Source organism: Oncorhynchus masou, chromosome 18 (assembly GCF_036934945.1).
Source record: "Oncorhynchus masou masou isolate Uvic2021 chromosome 18, UVic_Omas_1.1, whole genome shotgun sequence".
Taxonomy (NCBI): Eukaryota; Metazoa; Chordata; class Actinopteri; order Salmoniformes; family Salmonidae; genus Oncorhynchus; species Oncorhynchus masou.
The window spans coordinates 3,302,629-3,326,437 of record NC_088229.1 but is presented as its reverse complement, the minus strand read 5'-3'; the positions used below and the strand labels follow the sequence as shown (position 1 = coordinate 3,326,437).

Genomic DNA, 23,809 nt, shown 5'->3' with positions numbered 1-23,809 from the left:
ATTGTAGAATAGTACTGAAGACATTACAACTATGAAATAACACATGGAATAATGTAATAACCAAAAAAAAGTGTTAAACAAATCAAAATATATTTCATATCGGAGATTCTTCAAGGTAGTCACCCTTTTTGCCTTGGCAGCTTTGCACGTATCCCTAATTGCTCATGTAATTCGCTCTTGATAAGAGCATCTGCTTAAATGTAAAGGTAGCAACTGCTTGTAGAACACTTTCTTATTTTATTTTTTTCCCCACCTGTGATCGAGAACCTCTCCATCACTCCGTCTTTTAGTTTTGGATGTCATGGTTGGCTATCGCTGGCACTCCATGTAATTCCAGGCAGGGCAGGTCTGATGGAAACGCCAGCAACGGGGATTTAGACAGCCACAAAGCCCGGGACATTCCGCAGGCCCGCAAGGGCTAAACGTGTTGCAGGCTGTGTTCAAGCTGTCAAGGAAACCCTTGCTAGCTTGATATCGAGTTAGCAGCTAAGCTAGCTGAGCTACCAAGCAGCTCTTCAAACTATTAGTTGACAGGATCCCTGGACAGATGGAGCGGTCCCAGCAACTGAGGTTAACCGTGTCGCTAGTAACCAAACTTTTTTCAATAGAACACTTTTTTTTGCAGAGACTTTCAACAAACTCCCTCGTTCCGCATTCAGCATGCATGACACCAATTCCAATTGACCATAATGCTGAATGTATGCATCTATAGTATAACCCTAACCCTGCCCTATCCCCAGCCCTACCCGCAGAGCTGTTACCAGGGCGACCATGGCAACCTCCAGTTCATCAGGATGAATGGCAACCAAATTACCATCACCCCTGGCCCCAGCCTGGCTTCTCAGGTAGTGGGTCACACACACATCATCATCACCGTATTCACAAATTCGCTAGCTGGTGCTGAATGGGACTTTTCACTGGACATCTATTGCATTGTCCCAGCTTGGAGTGTAAAACCAAGCTAGTCCATCTATTTTGGTAAAACCAGCTAGTCCATTGATTTAGTAAAACCAAGCTAGTCCATCTATTTTAGTAAAACCAGCTAGTCCATTGATTTAGTAAAACCAGCTAGTCCATTGATTTAGTAAAACCAGCTAGTCCATTGATTTAGTAAAACCAGCTAGTCCATTGATTTAGTAAAACCAGCTAGTCCATCAATTTTAGTAAAACCAAGCTTGTCCATCTATTTTAGTAAAACCAAGCTAGTCCATTGATTTAGTAAAACCAAGCTTGTCCATTGATTTAGTAAAACCAAGTTTGTCCATTGATTTAGTAAAACCAGCTAGTCCATTGATTTAGTAAAACCAGCTAGTCCATTGATTTAGTAAAACCAGCTAGTCCATCGATTTTAGTAAAACCAAGCTTGTCCATCTATTTTAGTAAAACCAAGCTAGTCCGTTGATTTAGTAAAACCAAGCTAGTCCATTGATTTAGTAAAACCAGCTAGTCCATTGATTTAGTAAAAACAGCTAGTCCATCAATTTTAGTAAAACCAAGCTAGTCCATCTATTTTGTAAAACCAGCTAGTCCATTGATTTAGTAAAACCAGCTAGTCCATTGATTTAGTAAAACCAGCTAGTCCATCAATTTTAGTAAAACCAAGCTTGTCCAACTATTTTAGTAAAACCAAGCTTGTCCAACTATTTTAGTAAAACCAAGCTTGTCCATCTATTTTAGTAAAACCAAGCTTGTCCATCTATTTTAGTAAAACCAAGCTAGTCCATTGATTTAGTAAAACCAGCTAGTCCATCAATTTTAGTAAAACCAAGCTAGTCCATCTATTTTTTGTAAAACCAGCTAGTCCATTGATTTAGTAAAACCAGCTAGTCCATCAATTTTAGTAAAACCAAGCTAGTCCATCTATTTTAGTAAAACCAAGCTAGTCCATTGATTTAGTAAAACCAGCTAGTCCATCAATTTTAGTAAAACCAAGCTAGTCCATCTATTTTGTAAAACCAGCTAGTCCATTGATTTAGTAAAACCAGCTAGTCCATTGATTTAGTAAAACCAGCTAGTCCATCAATTTTAGTAAAACCAAGCTTGTCCAACTATTTTAGTAAAACCAAGCTTGTCCAACTATTTTAGTAAAACCAAGCTTGTCCATCTATTTTAGTAAAACCAAGCTTGTCCATCTATTTTAGTAAAACAAGCTAGTCCATTGATTTAGTAAAACAAGCTAGTCCATTGATTTAGTAAAACCAGCTAGTCCATTGATTTAGTAAAACCAGCTAGTCCATCAATTTTAGTAAAACCAAGCTTGTCCATCTATTTTAGTAAAACCAAGCTTGTCCATCTATTTTAGTAAAACCAAGCTAGTCCATTGATTTAGTAAAACCAAGCTAGTCCATCTATTTTTTGGAAAACCAAGCTAGTCCATCTATTTTTTGTAAAACCAAGCTAGTCCATTGATTTAGTAAAACCAGCTAGTCCATTAATTTTAGTAAAACCAAGCTTGTCCATCTATTTTAGTAAAACCAAGCTAGTCCATTGATTTAGTAAAACCAAGCTAGTCCATTGATTTAGTAAAACCAAGCTAGTCCATTGATTTAGTAAAACCAAGCTAGTCCATCTATTTTTTGTAAAACCAAGCTAGTCCATTGATTTAGTAAAACCAGCTAGTCCATTGATTTAGTAAAACCAGCTAGTCCATTGATTTAGTAAAACCAGCTAGTCCATTGATTTAGTAAAACCAGCTAGTCCATTGATTTAGTAAAACCAAGCTAGTCCATCTATTTTTTGTAAAACCAAGCTAGTCCATCTATTTTTTGTAAAACCAAGCTAGTCCGTTGATTTAGTAAAACCAGCTAGTCCATTGATTTAGTAAAACCAAGCTAGTCCATCTATTTTAGTAAAACCAAGCTAGTCCATCTATTTTTTGTAAAACCAAGCTAGTCCATCTATTTTTTGTAAAACCAGCTAGTCCATTGATTTAGTAAAACCAGCTAGTCCATTGATTTAGTAAAACCAAGCTAGTCCATTGATTTAGTAAAACCAAGCTAGTCCATATATTTTAGTAAAACCAAGCTAGTCCATCTATTTTTTGTAAAACCAGCTAGTCCATTGATTTAGTAAAACCAGCTAGTCCATTGATTTAGTAAAACCAAGCTAGTCCATCTATTTTAGTAAAACCAAGCTAGTCCATCTATTTTTTGTAAAACCAAGCTAGTCCATCTATTTTTTGTAAAACCAGCTAGTCCATTGATTTAGTAAAACCAGCTAGTCCATTGATTTAGTAAAACCAAGCTAGTCCATTGATTTAGTAAAACCAAGCTAGTCCATTGATTTAGTAAAACCAAGCTAGTCCATCTATTTTTTGTAAAACCAAGCTAGTCCATCTATTTAGTAAAACCAGCTAGTCCATTGATTTAGCAAAACCAGCTAGTCCATTGATTTAGTAAAACCAAGCTAGTCCATCTATTTTAGTAAAACCAAGCTAGTCCATCTATTTTTTGTAAAACCAAGCTAGTCCATCTATTTTTTGTAAAACCAGCTAGTCCATTGATTTAGTAAAACCAGCTAGTCCATTGATTTAGTAAAACCAAGCTAGTCCATCTATTTTTTGTAAAACCAAGCTAGTCCATCTATTTAGTAAAACCAGCTAGTCCATTGATTTAGTAAAACCAGCTAGTCCATTGATTTAGTAAAACCAGCTAGTCCATTGATTTAGTAAAACCAAGCTAGTCCATCTATTTTAGTAAAACCAAGCTAGTCCATCTATTTTTTGTAAAACAAAGCTAGTCCATCTATTTTTTGTAAAACCAGCTAGTCCATTGATTTAGTAAAACCAGCTAGTCCATTGATTTAGTAAAACCAAGCTAGTCCATCTATTTTAGTAAAACCAAGCTAGTCCGTTGATTTAGTAAAACCAGCTAGTCCATTGATTTAGTAAAACCAGCTAGTCCATCTATTTTTAGTAAAACCAAGCTAGTCCATTGATTTAGTAAAACCAAGCTAGTCCATTGATTTAGTAAAACCAAGCTAGTCCATTGATTTAGTAAAACCAAGCTAGTCCATTGATTTAGTAAAACCAAGCTAGTCCATTGATTTAGTAAAACCAAGCTAGTCCATTGATTTAGTAAAACCAAGCTAGTCCATTGATTTAGTAAAACCAGCTAGTCCATTGATTTAGTAAAACCAGCTAGTCCATTGATTTAGTAAAACCAAGCTAGTCCATCTATTTTAGTAAAACCAGCTAGTCCATTGATTTAGTAAAACCAAGCTAGTCCATTGATTTAGTAAAACCAAGCTAGTCCATTGATTTAGTAAAACCAAGCTAGTCCATTGATTTAGTAAAACCAAGCTAGTCCATTGATTTAGTAAAACCAAGCTAGTCCATTGATTTAGTAAAACCAGCTAGTCCATTGATTTAGTAAAACCAAGCTAGTCCATTGATTTAGTAAAACCAAGCTAGTCCATTGATTTAGTAAAACCAAGCTAGTCCATTGATTTAGTAAAACCAGCTAGTCCATTGATTTAGTAAAACCAAGCTAGTCCATCTATTTTAGTAAAACCAAGCTAGTCCGTTGATTTAGTAAAACCAGCTAGTCCATTGATTTAGTAAAACCAGCTAGTCCATCTATTTTTAGTAAAACCAAGCTAGTCCATTGATTTAGTAAAACCAAGCTAGTCCATTGATTTAGTAAAACCAGCTAGTCCATTGATTTAGTAAAACCAGCTAGTCCATTGATTTAGTAAAACCAAGCTAGTCCATCTATTTTAGTAAAACCAGCTAGTCCATTGATTTAGTAAAACCAAGCTAGTCCATTGATTTAGTAAAACCAAGCTAGTCCATTGATTTAGTAAAACCAAGCTAGTCCATTGATTTAGTAAAACCAAGCTAGTCCATTGATTTAGTAAAACCAGCTAGTCCATTGATTTAGTAAAACCAAGCTAGTCCATTGATTTAGTAAAACCAAGCTAGTCCATTGATTTAGTAAAACCAAGCTAGTCCATTGATTTAGTAAAACCAGCTAGTCCATTGATTTAGTAAAACCAAGCTAGTCCATCTATTTTAGTAAAACCAAGCTAGTCCGTTGATTTAGTAAAACCAGCTAGTCCATTGATTTAGTAAAACCAGCTAGTCCATCTATTTTTAGTAAAACCAAGCTAGTCCATTGATTTAGTAAAACCAAGCTAGTCCATTGATTTAGTAAAACCAAGCTAGTCCATTGATTTAGTAAAACCAAGCTAGTCCATTGATTTAGTAAAACCAAGCTAGTCCATTGATTTAGTGAAACCAAGCTAGTCCATTGATTTAGTAAAACCAAGCTAGTCCATTGATTTAGTAAAACCAGCTAGTCCATTGATTTAGTAAAACCAGCTAGTCCATTGATTTAGTAAAACCAAGCTAGTCCATCTATTTTAGTAAAACCAGCTAGTCCATCTATTTTTTGTAAAACCAAGCTAGTCCGTTGATTTAGTAAAACCAGCTAGTCCATTGATTTAGTAAAACCAAGCTAGTCCATCTATTTTTTGTAAAACCAAGCTAGTCCATCTATTTAGTAAAACCAGCTAGTCCATTGATTTAGTAAAACCAGCTAGTCCATTGATTTAGTAAAACCAGCTAGTCCATTGATTTAGTAAAACCAAGCTAGTCCATCTATTTTAGTAAAACCAAGCTAGTCCATCTATTTTTTGTAAAACAAAGCTAGTCCATCTATTTTTTGTAAAACCAGCTAGTCCATTGATTTAGTAAAACCAGCTAGTCCATTGATTTAGTAAAACCAAGCTAGTCCATCTATTTTAGTAAAACCAAGCTAGTCCGTTGATTTAGTAAAACCAGCTAGTCCATTGATTTAGTAAAACCAGCTAGTCCATCTATTTTTAGTAAAACCAAGCTAGTCCATTGATTTAGTAAAACCAAGCTAGTCCATTGATTTAGTAAAACCAAGCTAGTCCATTGATTTAGTAAAACCAAGCTAGTCCATTGATTTAGTAAAACCAAGCTAGTCCATTGATTTAGTAAAACCAAGCTAGTCCATTGATTTAGTAAAACCAAGCTAGTCCATTGATTTAGTAAAACCAGCTAGTCCATTGATTTAGTAAAACCAGCTAGTCCATTGATTTAGTAAAACCAAGCTAGTCCATCTATTTTAGTAAAACCAGCTAGTCCATTGATTTAGTAAAACCAAGCTAGTCCATTGATTTAGTAAAACCAAGCTAGTCCATTGATTTAGTAAAACCAAGCTAGTCCATTGATTTAGTAAAACCAAGCTAGTCCATTGATTTAGTAAAACCAAGCTAGTCCATTGATTTAGTAAAACCAGCTAGTCCATTGATTTAGTAAAACCAAGCTAGTCCATTGATTTAGTAAAACCAAGCTAGTCCATTGATTTAGTAAAACCAAGCTAGTCCATTGATTTAGTAAAACCAGCTAGTCCATTGATTTAGTAAAACCAAGCTAGTCCATCTATTTTAGTAAAACCAAGCTAGTCCGTTGATTTAGTAAAACCAGCTAGTCCATTGATTTAGTAAAACCAGCTAGTCCATCTATTTTTAGTAAAACCAAGCTAGTCCATTGATTTAGTAAAACCAAGCTAGTCCATTGATTTAGTAAAACCAAGCTAGTCCATTGATTTAGTAAAACCAAGCTAGTCCGTTGATTTAGTAAAACCAGCTAGTCCATTGATTTAGTAAAACCAAGCTAGTCCATCTATTTTTTGTAAAACCAAGCTAGTCCATCTATTTAGTAAAACCAGCTAGTCCATTGATTTAGTAAAACCAGCTAGTCCATTGATTTAGTAAAACCAGCTAGTCCATTGATTTAGTAAAACCAAGCTAGTCCATCTATTTTAGTAAAACCAAGCTAGTCCATCTATTTTTTGTAAAACAAAGCTAGTCCATCTATTTTTTGTAAAACCAGCTAGTCCATTGATTTAGTAAAACCAGCTAGTCCATTGATTTAGTAAAACCAAGCTAGTCCATCTATTTTAGTAAAACCAAGCTAGTCCGTTGATTTAGTAAAACCAGCTAGTCCATTGATTTAGTAAAACCAGCTAGTCCATCTATTTTTAGTAAAACCAAGCTAGTCCATTGATTTAGTAAAACCAAGCTAGTCCATTGATTTAGTAAAACCAAGCTAGTCCATTGATTTAGTAAAACCAAGCTAGTCCATTGATTTAGTAAAACCAAGCTAGTCCATTGATTTAGTAAAACCAAGCTAGTCCATTGATTTAGTAAAACCAAGCTAGTCCATTGATTTAGTAAAACCAGCTAGTCCATTGATTTAGTAAAACCAGCTAGTCCATCTATTTTAGTAAAACCAGCTAGTCCATTGATTTAGAAAAACCAAGCTAGTCCATTGATTTAGTAAAACCAAGCTAGTCCATTGATTTAGTAAAACCAAGCTAGTCCATTGATTTAGTAAAACCAAGCTAGTCCATTGATTTAGTAAAACCAGCTAGTCCATTGATTTAGTAAAACCAAGCTAGTCCATCTATTTTAGTAAAACCAAGCTAGTCCGTTGATTTAGTAAAACCAGCTAGTCCATTGATTTAGTAAAACCAGCTAGTCCATCTATTTTTAGTAAAACCAAGCTAGTCCATTGATTTAGTAAAACCAAGCTAGTCCATTGATTTAGTAAAACCAAGCTAGTCCATTGATTTAGTAAAACCAAGCTAGTCCATTGATTTAGTAAAACCAAGCTAGTCCATTGATTTAGTGAAACCAAGCTAGTCCATTGATTTAGTAAAACCAAGCTAGTCCATTGATTTAGTAAAACCAGCTAGTCCATTGATTTAGTAAAACCAGCTAGTCCATTGATTTAGTAAAACCAAGCTAGTCCATTGATTTAGTAAAACCAAGCTAGTCCATTGATTTAGTAAAACCAGCTAGTCCATTGATTTAGTAAAACCAAGCTAGTCCATTGATTTAGTAAAACCAAGCTAGTCCATTGATTTAGTAAAACCAAGCTAGTCCATTGATTTAGTAAAACCAGCTAGTCCATTGATTTAGTAAAACCAAGCTAGTCCATCTATTTTAGTAAAACCAGCTAGTCCATTGATTTAGTAAAACCAAGCTAGTCCATTGATTTAGTAAAACCAAGCTAGTCCATTGATTTAGTAAAACCAGCTAGTCCATTGATTTAGTAAAACCAGCTAGTCCATTGATTTAGTAAAACCAGCTAGTCCATTGATTTAGTAAAACCAGCTAGTCCATTGATTTAGTAAAACCAAGCTAGTCCATTGATTTAGTAAAACCAAGCTAGTCCATCTATTTTAGTAAAACCAGCTGATCAAAGTTTTTTATTTTATTTTTCTCCCAAGGCCTCCGCAGTCCTGGAACCTGCAGTTGAACCCCCGTCTGTTAACTACATGACATCTGAACCAACCGCTGTGCAGCATCTAGGTCCACCTCTGCACCAGCCCCTTGCTGAGCCCTCGTCACCGTACAGCATGAGCAGGACAGAGACGGTCGCACTGGACTACACCGAGGAGGAACAGCTCGTAGAGCTGTACGCCGAGATACCCCGAACCGTCATCCACCTCGGACCACCTGACCTGCCAGAGGTCACGGGGTCAAAGGTCATGCCTGGGTTGACCACCGAGGTCATCCATGATGTCACTCTTGATGATGTCACTCCAGAGGTGAGCTGTCCGTCAGTCCCTCTCTTTTAATCTCTCACCCTTTGTTCTTTACTCTATCTAGCATGGAGAGAGAGAACATTGATTTTCTCTCTCCATCGATCATGGACATGATTGGATTGGTTCTCTCTCCATCGATCATGGACATGTTTGGATTGGTTCTCTCTCTCCATCGATCATGGACATGATTGGATTGGTTCTCTCTCTCCATCGATCATGGACATGATTGGATTGGTTCTCTCTCTCCATCGATCATGGACATGATTGGATTGGTTCTCTCTCTCCATCGATCATGGACATGATTGGATTGGTTCTCTCTCTCCATCGATCATGGACATGATTGGATTGGTTCTCTCTCCATCGATCATGGACATGATTGGATTGGTTCTCTCTCTCCATCGATCATGGACATGATTGGATTGGTTCTCTCTCTCCATCGATCATGGACATGATTGGATTGGTTCTCTGTACAGGGCAAACTAAATTAACCTCGGATCAAGTGTTTGGGAGTATTTTGACATGTGTATTTAACCCAGTTTTTGATCTCTCCTCACATTCATCTCTGTCATTACTCTCTCTCTCTCACTCCTCCCTCTACCCCCACCGTCCCTCTAGATCACAGAGACCTTCAGTCTGGCCGACGGCAGCGAGTCCTGTCGTGACGAGAGGGAGGCAGCTCTGTTTGGGTTCCTGAGGGCCCTGCGCCGCACGGTGCTACCAGCCCACTGGGTAGGGGTCATGGCCAGGGGACCTCTAATACAACTCCTCCAGTGCTCTAAACTCTCTACCATGGCTGACACAGTTCTCCAGATCCAACCTGGCTTCTGCTTCCAGGTAGGGAAAAGGAGACTCCAGGTAGGGGGGCAGAGACTTCCAGGTAGGGGGAAAAGGAGACTTCCAGGTAGGGGGAAAGAGACTTCCAGGTAGGGGGGACAGAGACTTCCAGGTAGGGGGGACAGAGACTTCCAGGTAGGGGGAAAAGGAGACTTCCAGGTAGGGGGAAAAGGAGACTTCCAGGTAGGGGGAAACAGACTTCCAGGTAGGGGGGACAGAGACTTCCAGGTAGGGGGAAAGAGACTTCCATGTAGGGGGAAAGAGACTTCCAGGTAGGGGGAAAGAGACTTCCAGGTAGGGGGGAAAGAGACTTCCAGGTAGGGGAAAAAGAGACTTCCAGGTAGGGAAAAAGAGACTTCCAGGTAGGGGGGAAAGAGACTTCCAGGTAGGGGAAAGAGACTTCCAGGTAGGGGGAAAGAGACTTCCAGGTACTTCCAGGGGAAAAAGAGACTTCCAGGTAGGGGGGAAAAGAGACTTCCAGAAAGAGTCCAGGTAGTGGGGAAAGAGACTTCCAGGTAGTGGGGAAAGAGACTTCCAGGTAGGGGGAAAGAGACTTCCAGGTAGGGGGAAAGAGACTTCCAGGTAGGGGGGAAAGAGACTTCCAGGTAGGGGGAAAGAGACTTCAGGTAGGGGGAAAAGAGACTTCCAGGTAGGAAAGAGACTTCCAGGTAGGGGGGAAAGAGACTTCCAGGTAGGGGGAAAGAGACTTCCAGGTAGGGGGAAAAAGAGACTTCCAGGTAGGGGGAAAGAGACTTCCAGGTAGGGGGAAAGAGACTTCCAGGTAGGGGGAAAGAGACTTCCAGGTAGGGGTAAAAAAGAGACTTCCAGGTAGGGGGAAAGAGACTTCCAGGTAGGGGGGAAAGAGACTTCCAGGTAGGGGGAAAAAGAGACTTCCATGTAGGGGGAAAAGACTTCCAGGTAGGGGGAAAGAGACTTCCAGGTAGGGGGGAAAGAGACTTCCAGGTAGGGGGAAAGAGACTTCCAGGTAGGGGGGAAAGAGACTTCCAGGTAGGGGGGAAAGAGACTTCCAGGTAGGGGGAAAGGACTCCATTGTAGGGGGAAAGAGACTCCAGGTAGGGAAAAAAGACTTCCAGGTAGGGGGGACAAAGAGACTTCCAGGTAGGGGGAAAGAGACTTCCAGGTAGGGGGAAAGAGACTTCCAGGTAAAAAGACTTCCAGGTAGGGGGAAAGAGACTTCCAGGTAGGGGGAAAGAGGTAAAAGAGACTTCCAGAGACTTCCAGGGGGAAAAAGAGACTTCCAGGTAGGGGGAAAGAGACTTCCAGGTAGGGGGGAAGAGACTTCCAGGGGGGACTTCCAAGGGGGAAGAGACTTCATGTAAAGAGACTTCCAGGTAGGGGAAAAAGAGGGGAAAGAGACTTCCATGTAGGGGGAAAGAGACTTCCAGGTAGGGGGAAAGAGACTTCCAGGTAGAGGGGGGGGACAGAGACTTCCAGGTAGGGTAAAGAGACTTCCAGGACTTCAGGGGGGAAAAAGAGACTTCCAGGTAGGGGGGACAGAGACTTCCATGTAGGGGAAAAAGACTTCCAGGTAGGGGGAAAGAGACTTCCATGTAGGGGGGGAAAGAGACTTCCAGGTAGGGGGAAAGAGACTTCCATGTAGGGGGGAAAGAGACTTCCAGGTAGGGGGAAAGAGAAGGGGAAAGAGACTTCCAGGTAGGGGGAAAGAGACTTCCAGGTAGGGGGGACAGAGACTTCCAGGTAGGGGGGAAAGAGACTTCAGGTAGGGGGACAGAGACTTCCAGGTAGGGGGAAAGAGACTTCCAGGTAGGGGGGAAAGAGACTTCCATGTAGGGGGAAGAGACTTCCAGGTAGGGGGAAAGAGACTTCCAGGTAGGGGGAAAGAGACTTCCAGGTAGGGGAAAAGAGACTTCCATGTAGGGGGACAGAGACTTCCATGTAGGGGGGAAAGAGACTTCCAGGTAGGGGGAAAGAGACTTCCAGGTAGGGGGGAAAGAGACTTCCAGGTAGGGGGGAAAGAGACTTCCAGGTAGGGGGAAAGAGACTTCCAGGTAGGGGGAAAGAGACTTAGGGGAAAAGAGACCAGGTAGGGGGGGACAGGTAGAGACTTCCAGGTAGGGGGAAAGAGACTTCCAGGTAGGGGGAAGAGAAAAAGAGACTTCCAGGTAGGGGGGAAGAGACTCCAAAGAGACTTCCATGTAGGGGGAAAGAGACTTCCAGGTAGGGGGAAAGAGACTTCCATGTAGGGGGAAAGAGACTTCCAGGTAGGGGGGAAAGAGACTTCCAGGTAGGGGGGGGGGACAGAGACTTCCAGGTAGGGGGAAAGAGACTTCCAGGTAGGGGGGACAGAGACTTCCAGGTAGGGGGGACAGAGACTTCCAGGTAGGGGGGAAAGAGACTTCCAGGTAGGGGGGACAGAGACTTCCAGGTAGGGGGGAGACTTCCATGTAGGGGGGAAAGAGACTTCCATGTAGGGGGAAAGGACTTCCAGGTAGGGGGGGGGAGACTTCCAGGAAAAAAGAGACTTCCAGGTAGGTAGGGGGGACAGAGGGAAAGAGACTTCCAGGTAGGGGGGGAAAAAGAGACTTCCAGGTAGGGGGACAGAGACTTCCAGGTAGGGGGGAAAGAGACTTCCAGGTAGGGGGGAAAGAGACTTCCAGGTAGGGGGGAGACTTCCAGGAAAGAGACTTCCAGGTAGGGGGGACAGAGACTTCCAGGTAGGGGAAAAGAGACTTCCAGGTAGGGGGGAGACAGGGGGGAAGAGACTTCCAGGTAGGGGGAAAGAGACTTCCAGGTAGGGGAAAAGAGACTTCCATGTAGGGGGGAAAGAGACTTCCAGGTAGGGGGGAAAGAGACTTCCAGGTAGGGGGAAAGAGACTTCCAGGTAGGGGGGAAACTTCCAGGTAGGGGGAAAGAGACTTCAGACTTCCAGGTAGGGGAAAAAGAGACCATGTAGGGGGAAAGAGACTTCCAGGTAGGGGGAAAGAGACTTCCAGGTAGGGAAAGAGACTTCCAGGTGGGGAAAGAGACTTCCAGGTAGGGGGGACAGAGGGGACAGAGACTTCCAGGTAGGGGGGGGACTTCCAGGTAGGGGGGACAGAGACTTCCAGGGAAAAGAGACTTCCATGTAGGGGGAAAGAGACTTCCAGGTAGGGGGAAAGAGACTTCCAGGTAGGGGGGGAAGAGACTTCCAGGTAGGGGGAAAGAGACTTCCAGGTAGGGGGAAAGAGACTTCCAGGTAGGGGGGAAAGAGGGTAAAAAGAGACTTCCAGGTAGGGGGGGAGAAGAGACTTCCAGGTAGGGGGAAAGAGACTTCCAGGTAGGGGGGGGGGAAAGAGACTTCCAGGTCCAGGGGGAAAGAGACTTCCATGTAGGGGGAAAGAGACTTCAGGTAGGGAAAGAGACTTCCAGGTAGGGGGAAGAGACTTCCAGGTAGGGGGAAAAAGAGACTTCCAGGGGGAAAGAGACTTCCAGGTAGGGGGGGGAAAGAGACTTCCAGGTAGGGGGAAAGAGACTTCCAGGTAGGGGGGACAGAGACTTCCAGGTAGGGGGGAAAGAGACTTCCAGGTAGGGGGGGACTTCCAGGTAAAAGAGACTTCCATGGGGGAAAGAGACTTCCAGGTAGGGGGAAAGAGACTTCCAGGTAGGGGGGAAAGAGACTTCCAGGTAGGGGGAAGAGACTTCCAGGTAGGGGGAAAGAGACTTCCAGGTAGGGGGGAAAGAGACTTCCAGGTAGGGGGAAAGAGACTTCCAGGTAGGGGGAAAGGGGGGAAAGAGACTTCCAGGTAGGGGGAAAGAGACTTCCAGGTAGGGGGAAAAGAGACTTCCATGTAGGGGAAAGAGACTTCCATGTAGGGGGAAAGAGACTTCCAGGTAGGGGGAAAGAGACTTCCAGGTAGGGGGGGACAGAGACTTCCAGGTAGGGGGAAAGAGACTTCCAGGTAGGGGGAAAGAGACTTCCAGGTAGGGGGGAAAGAGACTTCCAGGTAGGGGGGAAAGAGACTTCCAGGTAGGGGAAAAAGAGACTTCCAGGTAGGGGGAAAGAGACTTCCATGGGGGGAAAGAGACTTCCAGGTAGGGGGAAAGAGACTTCCAGGTAGGGGGAAAGAGACTTCAGGTAGGGGGGGGACAGGACTTCCAGGTAGGGGGAAAGAGACTTCCAGGTAGGGGGACAGAGACTTCCAGGTAGGGGGACAGAGACTTCCAGGTAGGGGGGACAGAGACTTCCAGGTAGGGGGGAAAAAGAGACTTCAGGTAGGGGGGACAGGACTTCCAGGTAGGGGAAAGAGACTTCCAGGTAGGGGGGAAAGAGACTTCCATGTAGGGGGGAAAGAGACTTCCAGGTAGGGGAAAAAGAGACTTCCAGGTAGGGGGACAGAGACTTCCAGGTAGGGGGAAAAGACTTCCATGTAGGGGGGGACAGAGACTTCCATGTAGGGGGGAAAGAGACTTCAGGTAGGGGGAAAAAGAGACTTCCAGGTAGGGGGGACAGAGACTTCCAGGTAGGGGGAAAAAGACTTCAGGTAAGGGGGAAAGAGACTTCCAGGTAGGGGGGGACAGAGACTTCCAGGTAGGGGAAAGAGACTTCCAGGTAGGGGGGACAGAGACTTCCAGGTAGGGGAAAGAGACTTCCAGGTAGGGGGAAAGAGACTTCCATGTAGGGGGAAAGAGACTTCCAGGTAGGGGGAAAGAGACTTCCAGGTAGGGGGAAAGAGACTTCCAGGTAGGGGAAAAAGAGACTTCCATGTAGGGGGGAAAGAGACTTCCAGGTAGGGGGAAAGAGACTTCCAGGTAGGGGGAAAGAGACTTCCAGGTAGGGGGAAAGAGACTTCCAGGTAGGGGGACAGAGACTTCCATGTAGGGGGAAAGAGACTTCCAGGTAGGGGAAAAGAGACTTCCAGGGGTAGGGGGGAAAGAGACTTCCAGGTAGGGGGAAAGAGACTTCCAGGTAGGGGGAAGAGACTTCCAGGTGGGGGGGGGGGGAAAGAGACTTCCAGGTAGGGGGACAGAGACTTCCAGGTAGGGGGAAGAGACTTCCAGGTAGGGGGGGGAAGAGACTTCCATGTAGGGGGGACAGAGACTTCCATGTAGGGGGGAAAGAGACTTCCAGGTAGGGGAAAAGAGACTTCCAGGTAGGGGGGACAGAGACTTCCAGGTAGGGGGAAAGAGACTTCCAGGTAGGGGGAAAGAGACTTCCAGGTAGGGGGAAAGAGACTTCCAGGTAGGGGGAAAAAGAGACTTCCAGGTAGGGGGAAAGAGACTTCCAGGTAGGGGGAAAGAGACTTCCAGGTAGGGGGAAAGAGACTTCCAGGTAGGGGGAAAGAGACTTCAGGTAGGGGGGGAAAAGAGACTTCCATCCAGGGGGAAAGAGACTTCCAGGTAGGGGGGGGAAGAGACTTCCAGGTAGGGGGGACAGAGACTTCCAGGTAGGGGGGAAAGAGACTAGGGGGGAAAGAGACTTCCAGGTAGGGGGGACAGAGACTTCCATGTAGGGGGAAAGAGACTTCCAGGTAGGGGGAAAGAGACTTCCAGGTAGGGGGGACAGAGACTTCCAGGTAGGGGGGAAAGAGACTTCCAGGTAGGGGGGAAAGAGACTTCCAGGTAGGGGGAAAGAGACTTCCAGGTAGGGGAAAAGAGACTTCCAGGTAGGGAAAAAGAGACTTCCAGGTAGGGGGACAGAGACTTCCAGGTAGGGGGAAAAAAAAAGACTTCCAGGTCCAGGGGGAAAAGAGACTTCCAGGTAGGGGGGAAAGAGACTTCCAGGTAGGGGGAAGAGACTTCCAGGTAGGGGGACAGAGACTTCCAGGTAGGGGGAAAGAGACTTCCAGGTAGGGGGAAAAAGAGACTTCCATGTAGGGGGAAAGAGACTTCCATGTAGGGGGAAAGAGACTTCAGGTAGGGGGGAAAGAGACTTCCAGGTAGGGGGGGACAGAGACTTCAGGTAGGGGGGAAAGAGACTTCCAGGTAGGGGGGAAGAGACTTCAGGTAGGGGGGACAGAGACTTCCATGTAGGGGGAAAGAGACTTCCAGGTAGGGGAAAAGAGACTTCCATGTAGGGGGGAAAGAGACTTCCATGTAGGGGGAAAGAGACTTCCATGTAGGGGGAAAGAGACTTCCAGGTAGGGGGGGAAAGAGACTTCCAGGTAGGGGGGACAGGGGTAGGGGGACAGAGACTTCCAGGTAGGGGGACAGAGACTTCCAGGTAGGGGGACAGAGACTTCCAGGTAGGGGGGACAGAGACTTCCAGGTAGGGGGGACAGAGACTTCCAGGTAGGGGGGACTTCCAGGTAGGGGGGACAGAGACTTCCAGGTAGGGGGAAAAGACTTCCAGGTAGGGGGAAAGAGACTTCCATGTAGGGGGAAAGAGACTTCCAGGTAGGGGAAAAAGAGACTTCCAGGTAGGGGGACAGAGACTTCCAGGTAGGGGAAAAAGACTTCCATGTAGGGGGGACAGAGACTTCCATGTAGGGGGAAAGAGACTTCCAGGTAGGGGAAAAGAGACTTCCAGGTAGGGGGACAGAGACTTCCAGGTAGGGGGAAAAAGACTTCCAGGTAGGGGGAAAGAGACTTCCAGGTAGGGGGAAGAGACTTCCAGGTAGGGGGGACAGAGACTTCCAGGTAGGGGGACAGAGACTTCCAGGTAGGGGGAAAAAGACTTCCAGGTAGGGGGAAAGAGACTTCCATGTAGGGGGAAAGAGACTTCCAGGTAGGGGAAAAAGAGACTTCCAGGTAGGGGGAAAGAGACTTCCAGGTAGGGGGAAAGAGACTTCCATGTAGGGGGGAAAAAGACTTCCAGGTAGGGGGAAAGAGACTTCCAGGTAGGGGGGAAAGAGACTTCCAGGTAGGGGGAAAGAGACTTCCAGGTAGGGGGGAAAGAGACTTCCATGTAGGGGGAAAGAGACTTCCAGGTAGGGGGAAAAAGAGACTTCCATGTAGGGGGAAAGAGACTTCCATGTAGGGGGAAAGAGACTTCCATGTAGGGGGAAAGAGACTTCCAGGTAGGGGGAAAGAGACTTCCAGGTAGGGGGGGGGACAGAGACTTCCAGGTAGGGGGGACAGAGACTTCCAGGGGGGGACAGAGACTTCCAGGTAGGGGGACAGAGACTTCCAGGTAGGGGGACAGAGACTTCCATGTAGGGGGGACAGAGACTTCCATGTAGGGGGACTTCCAAGGGGGAAAAAGAGACTTCCAGGTAGGGGGAAAGAGACTTCAGGTAGGGGAAAAAGAGACTTCCAGGTAGGGGGAAAGAGACTTCCAGGTAGGGGGGAAAGAGACTTCCAGGTAGTAGGGGGAAAAGAGACTTCCATGTAGGGGGAAAGAGACTTCCAGGTAGGGGGGAAAAGAGACTTCCAGGTAGGGGGAAAGAGACTTCCAGGTAGGGGGGAAAGAGACTTCCAGGTAGGGGAAAAAGGACTTCCAGGTAGGGGGAAAGAGACTTCCAGGTAGGGGGAAAGAGACTTCCAGGTAGGGGGGACAGAGACTTCCAGGTAGGGGGAAAGAGACTTCCAGGTAGGGGGGGAAAGAGACTTCCAGGTAGGGGGGGACTTCCATGTAGGGGGAAAGAGACTTCCAGACTTCCAGGTAGGGGGGAAAGAGACTTCCATGTAGGGGGGAAAGAGACTTCCAGGTAGGGGGAAAGAGACTTCCAGGTAAAGAGACTTCCAGGTAGGGGGGAAGAGACTTCCAGGTAGGGGGGAAGAGACTTCCAGGTAGGGGGGGACAGAGACTTCCAGGTAGGGGGACAGAGACTTCCAGGTAGGGGAAAGAGACTTCCAGGTAGGGGGGACAGAGACTTCCAGGTAGGGGGAAAAAGACTTCCAGGTAGGGGGAAAAAGACTTCCAGGTAGGGGGAAAGAGACTTCCATGTAGGGGGGAAAGAGACTTCCAGGTAGGGGAAAGAGACTTCCAGGTAGGGGGGACAGAGACTTCCAGGTAGGGGGAAAAGACTTCCATGTAGGGGGGACAGAGACTTCCATGTAGGGGGAAAGAGACTTCCAGGTAGGGGAAAAAGAGACTTCCAGGTAGGGGGACAGAGACTTCCAGGTAGGGGGAAAAGACTTCCAGGTAGGGGGAAAGAGACTTCCAGGTAGGGGGGGACAGAGACTTCCAGGTAGGGGGACAGAGACTTCCAGGAGACTTCCAGGTAGGGGGAAAGAGACTTCCAGGTAGGGGGGAAAGAGACTTCCATGTAGGGGGAAAAGAGACTTCCAGGTAGGGGAAAAAGAGACTTCCAGGTAGGGGGAAAAAGAGACTTCCATGTAGGGGGAAAGAGACTTCCAGGTAGGGGGGAAAAAGACTTCCAGGTAGGGGGGGAAAGAGACTTCCAGGTAGGGGGGAAAGAGACTTCCAGGTAGGGGGACAGAGAGACTTCCAGGTAGGGGGGAGACTTCCAGGTAGGGGAAAAAGAGACTTCCATGTAGGGGGAAAGAGACTTCCATGTAGGGGGGAAAGAGACTTCCAGGTAGGGGGAAAGAGACTTCCAGGTAGGGGAAAAGGACTTCCAGGGGGGAAAGAGACTTCCAGGTAGGGGGGAGAAAGAGACTTCCAGGTAGGGGGAAAGAGACTTCCAGGTAGGGGGGACAGAGACTTCCAGGTAGGGGGGAAGAGACTTCCAGGTAGGGGGGACAGAGACTTCCAGGTAGGGGGGAAAGAGACTTCCAGGTAGGGGGAAAAGAGACTTCCAGGTAGGGGGAAGAGACTTCCAGGTAGGGGGAAAGAGACTTCCAGGTAGGGGGGAAAGAGACTTCCAGGTAGGGGGAAAGAGACTTCCAGGTAGGGGGAAAGAGACTTCCAGGTAGGGGGACAGAGACTTCCAGGTAGGGGGAAAAAGACTTCCATGTAGGGGGGACAGAGACTTCCATGTAGGGGGGAAAGAGACTTCCAGGTAGGGGAAAGAGACTTCCAGGTAGGGGGACAGAGACTTCCAGGTAGGGGGAAAAAGACTTCCAGGTAGGGGGAAAGAGACTTCCAGGTAGGGGGGACAGAGACTTCCAGGTAGGGGGGACAGAGACTTCCAGGTAGGGGGAAAAAGACTTCCAGGTAGGGGGAAAGAGACTTCCAGGTAGGGGGAAAGGACTTCCAGGTAGGGGGAAAAAGAGACTTCCAGGTAGGGGGGACAGAGACTTCCAGGTAGGGGGAAAAAGACTTCCAGGTAGGGGGAAAGAGACTTCCAGGTAGGGGGGGAAAGAGACTTCCAGGTAGGGGGGGAAAGAGACTTCCAGGTAGGGGGGGAAGAGACTTCCAGGTAGGGGGAAAGAGACTTCCAGGTAGGGGGGAAAAAGAGACTTCCATGTAGGGGGGAAAGAGACTTCCATGTAGGGGGGAAAGAGACTTCCATGTAGGGGAAAGAGACTTCAGGTAGGGGGAAAGAGACTTCCAGGGGGGGGGACAGAGACTTCCAGGTAGGTAGGGGGGACAGAGACTTCCAGGTAGGGGGAAGAGACTTCCATGTAGGGGGACAGAGACTTCCATGTAGGGGGGAAAGAGACTTCCAGGTAGGGGGAAAAGAGACTTCCAGGTAGGGGGGACAGAGACTTCCAGGTAGGGGGAAAGAGACTTCCAGGTAGGAGGGGGAAAGAGACTTCCAGGTAGGGGGGACAGAGACTTCCAGGTAGGGGAAAAAGAGACTTCCATGTAGGGGGAAAGAGACTTCCAGGTAGGGGGAAAGAGACTTCCAGTAGGGGGGGAAAGAGACTTCCAGGTAGGGGGGGGGGGACAGAGACTTCCAGGTAGGGGGGACAGAGTAGGGGGACAGAGACTTCCAGGTAGGGGGGACAGAGACTTCCAGGTAGGGGGGACAGAGACTTCCAGGTAGGGGGGAAAGAGACTTCCAGGTAGGGGGGAAGAGACTTCCAGGTAGGGGAAAAAGACTTCCAGGGGGGAAAGAGACTTCCAGGTAGGGGGGAAAGAGACTTCCATGTAGGGGGGAAAGAGACTTCCAGGTAGGGGGGAAAGAGACTTCCAGGTAGGGGGACAGAGACTTCCAGGTAGGGGAAAAGAGACTTCCATGTAGGGGGGACAGAGACTTCCATGTAGGGGGGAAAGAGACTTCCAGGTAGGGGAAAAGAGACTTCCAGGTAGGGGGACAGAGTCCAGGGGGAAAGAGACTTCCAGGTAGGGGGGAAAGAGACTTCCAGGTAGGGGGACAGAGACTTCCAGGTAGGGGGGACAGAGACTTCAGGTAGGGGGGAAAAGACTTCCAGGTAGGGGGAAAGAGACTTCCATGTAGGGGGAAAGAGACTTCCAGGTAGGGGAAAAGAGACTTCCAGGTAGGGGGGAAAAAGAGACTTCCATGTAGGGGGACAGAGACTTCCATGTAGGGGGAAAAAGAAAAGACTTCCAGGTAGGGGGGGACTTCCAGGTAGGGGGAAAGAGACTTCCAGGTAGGGGGACAGAGACTTCCAGGGGGGGGAAAGAGACTTCCAGGTAGGGGGGGAAAGAGACTTCCATGTAGGGGGGAAAGAGACTGTAGGGGGAAAGAGACCAGGTAGGGGGGAAAGAGACTTCCAGGTAGGGGGGAAAGAGACTTCCAGGTAGGGGGAAAAAGAGACTTCCATGGGGGGAAAGAGACAGGTAGGGGGAAAAGAGACTTCCAGGTAGGGGGAAAGAGACTTCCAGGTAGGGGGGAAGAGACTTCCAGGTAGGGGGAAGAGACTTCCAGGTAGGGGAAAAAGAGACTTCCATGTAGGGGGGAAAGAGACTTCCAGGTAGGGGGAAAGAGACTTCCAGGTAGGGGGAAAGAGACTTCCAGGTAGGGGGAAAGAGACAGGTAGGGGAAAGAGACTTCCAGGTAGGGGGGAAAGAGACTTCCAGGTAGGGGGGGAAAGAGACTTCCAGGTAGGGGGGACAGAGACTTCCAGGTAGGGGGAAAGAGACTTCCAGGTAGGGGGGAAAGAGACTTCCATGTAGGGGGGAAAGAGACTTCCATGTAGGGGGAAAGAGACTTCCAGGTAGGGGGAAAGAGACTTCCAGGTAGGGGGAAAGAGACTTCCAGGTAGGGGGGACAGAGACTTCAGGTAGGGGGGACAGAGACTTCCAGGTAGGGGGGACAGAGACTTCCAGGTAGGGGGACAGAGACTTCCAGGTAGGGGGGACAGAGACTTCCAGGTAGGGGGGAAAAAGACTTCAGGGGGGAAAGAGACTTCAGGTAGGGGGAAAGAGACTTCAGGTAGGGGAAAAAGAGACTTCCAGGTAGGGGGACAGAGACTTCCATGTAGGGGAAAAAGACTTCCATGTAGGGGGACAGAGACTTCCATGTAGGGGGAAAGAGACTTCCAGGTAGGGGAAAAAGAGACTTCCAGGTAGGGGGACAGAGACTTCAGGTAGGGGGAAAAGACTTCCAGGTAGGGGGAAAGAGACTTCCAGGTAGGGGGACAGAGACTTCCAGGTAGGGGGGACAGAGACTTCCAGGTAGGGGGAAAAAGACTTCCAGGTAGGGGGAAAGAGACTTCCATGTAGGGGGAAAGAGACTTCCAGGTAGGGGAAAAAGAGACTTCAGGTAGGGGGAAAAGAGACTTCCATGTAGGGGGGAAAGAGACTTCCAGGTAGGGGGAAAAGAGACTTCCAGGTAGGGGGGAAAGAGACTTCCAGGTAGGGGGAAAGAGACTTCCAGGTAGGGGGAAAGAGACTTCCAGGTAGACTTCCAGGGGGGACAGAGACTTCCAGGTAGGGGGAAAAAGAGACTTCCATGTAGGGGGAAAGAGACTTCCAGGTAGGGGGAAAGAGACTTCCAGGTAGGGGGAAAGAGACTTCCAGGTAGGGGGGGGAAAGAGACTTCCAGGTAGGGGGAAAAGAGACTTCCATGTAGGGGGAAAGAGACTTCCAGGTAGGGGGAAAGAGACTTCCAGGTAGGGGGAAAGAGACTTCCAGGTAGGGGGGGGGGACAGAGACTTCCAGGTAGGGGGAAAGAGACTTCCAGGTAGGGGGGAAGAGACTTCCAGGTAGGGGGGGAAAAGAGACTTCCAGGTAGGGGGAAGAGAAAGAGACTTCCAGGTAGGGGGGGGAAAGAGACTTCCATGTAGGGGGAAAGAGACTTCAGGTAGGGGAAAGAGACTTCCAGGTAGACTTCCAGGGGGGGGACAGAGACTTCCAGGTAGGGGGACAGAGACTTCCAGGTAGGGGGACAGAGACTTCCAGGTAGGGGGAAAAGACTTCCAGGTAGGGGGAAAGAGACTTCCATGTAGGGGGAAAGAGACTTCCAGGTAGGGGAAAAGAGACTTCCAGGTAGGGGGACTTCCAGGTAGAGACTTCCAGGTAGGGGGGAAAGAGACTTCCATGTAGGGGGGAAGAGACTTCCAGGTAGGGGGAAAAGACTTCCAGGTAGGGGGAAAGAGACTTCCAGGTAGGGGGGAAAAGAGACTTCCATGTAGGGGGAAAGAGACTTCCAGGTAGGGGGGAAAGAGACTTCCAGGTAGGGGGAAAGAGACTTCCAGGTAGGGGGGGGGAAAGAGACTTCCAGGTAGGGGGGAAAGAGACTTCCAGGTAGGGGGGGGGAGACTTCCAGGTAGGGGGAAAGAGACTTCCATGTAGGGGGGGGGGAAAGAGACTTCCATGTAGGGGGGAAAGAGACTTCCATGTAGGGGGAAAGAGACTTCCAGGTAGGGGGGAAAGAGACTTCCAGGTAGGGGGGGGGACAGAGACTTCCAGGTAGGGGGACAGAGACTTCCAGGTAGGGGGACAGAGACTTCCAGGTAGGGGGACAGAGACTTCCAGGTAGGGGGACAGAGACTTCCAGGTAGGGGGGACAGAGACTTCCAGGTAGGGGGGGAAAAAGAGACTTCCAGGTAGGGGGGACAGAGACTTCCAGGTAGGGGGAAAAAGACTTTCAGGTAGGGGGAAAGAGACTTCCATGTAGGGGGAAAGAGACTTCCAGGTAGGGGAAAAAGAGACTTCCAGGTAGGGGAAAAAGAGACTTCCAGGTAGGGGGACAGAGACTTCCAGGTAGGGGGGGGAAAAGAGACTTCCAGGTAGGGGGGACAGAGACTTCCATGTAGGGGGGAAAGAGACTTCCAGGTAGGGGAAAAAGAGACTTCCAGGTAGGGGGACAGAGACTTCCAGGTAGGGGGAAAAAAGACTTCCAGGTAAGGGGGAAAGAGACTTCCAGGTAGGGGGGACAGAGACTTCCAGGTAGGGGGAAAAGAGACTTCCAGGTAGGGGGGAAAGAGACTTCCATGTAGGGGGAAAGAGACTTCCATGTAGGGGGGACAGAGACTTCCATGTAGGGGGAAAAAGACTTCCAGGTAGGGGAAAAAGACTTCCAGGTAGGGGGGAAAGAGACTTCCAGGTAGGGGGAAAGAGACCACCAGGTAGGGGGACAGAGACTTCCATGTAGGGGGAAAGAGACTTCCAGGCAGGGGAAAAAGAGACTTCCATGTAGGGGGGAAAGAGACTTCCATGTAGGGGGGAAAGAGACTTCCATGTAGGGGGGAAAGAGACTTCCAGGTAGGGGGGAAAGAGACTTCCAGGTAGGGGGGGGGACAGAGACTTCCAGGTAGGGGGGACAGAGACTTCCAGGTAGGGGGACAGAGACTTCCAGGTAGGGGGACAGAGACTTCCATGTAGGGGGGACAGAGACTTCCATGTAGGGGGGAAAGAGACTTCCAGGTAGGGGGGAAAAAGAGACTTCCAGGTAGGGGGGACAGAGACTTCCAGGTAGGGGGAAAGAGACTTCCAGGTAGGGGAAAAAGAGACTTCCATGTAGGGGGAAAGAGACTTCCATGTAGGGGGAAAGAGACTTCCAGGTAGGGGGAAAGAGACTTCCAGGTAGGGGAGGGGGGGGACAGAGACTTCCAGGTAGGGGGAAAGAGACTTCCAGGTAGGGGGGAAGAGACTTCCAGGTAGGGGGGACAGAGACTTCCAGGTAGGGGGAAAGAGACTTCCAGGTAGGGGGAAAGAGACTTCCATGTAGGGGGAAAGAGACTTCCATGTAGGGGGGGAAAGAGACTTCCAGGTAGGGGGAAAGAGACTTCCAGGTAGGGGGAAAGAGACTTCCAGGTAGGGGGGAAGAGACTTCCAGGTAGGGGGGGAAAGAGACTTCCAGGTAGGGGGAAAGAGACTTCCAGGTAGGGGAAAAAGAGACTTCCAGGTAGGGGGAAAGAGACTTCCATGTAGGGGGAAAGAGACTTCCAGGTAGGGGGAAAGAGACTTCCAGGTAGGGGGGGGGGGACAGAGACTTCCAGGTAGGGGGACAGAGACTTCCAGGTAGGGGGGACAGAGACTTCCAGAGACTTCCAGGTAGGGGGGACAGAGACTTCCAGGTAGGGGGGACAGAGACTTCCAGGTAGGGGGACAGAGACTTCCAGGTAGGGGGAAAAAGAGACTTCCAGGTAGGGGGACAGAGACTTCCAGGTAGGGGGAAAGAGACTTTCAGGTAGGGGGGAGACTTCCATGGGGGAAAGAGACTTCCAGGTAGGGG

The 23,809-nt window shown here is 47.8% G+C and overlaps 1 protein-coding gene across 4 annotated transcripts in view; it reads left to right on the top strand.

Moving 5' to 3' along the window:
• mbd1a (methyl-CpG binding domain protein 1a) overlaps nt 1-23,809 on the top strand; it is a 93,638-nt gene that overhangs the window by 41,353 nt on the left and 28,476 nt on the right. For 3 of the 4 annotated variants that reach the window (XM_064922006.1, XM_064922004.1, XM_064922005.1), the window contains 3 exons: nt 741-845; nt 8,265-8,585; nt 9,198-9,416. In XM_064922006.1, the coding sequence (XP_064778078.1) occupies nt 741-845; nt 8,265-8,585; nt 9,198-9,416 (645 nt within the window). The remainder of the gene's footprint in view (nt 1-740; nt 846-8,264; nt 8,586-9,197; nt 9,417-23,809) is intronic. The other variant, XM_064922007.1, reaches the window with a different exon arrangement.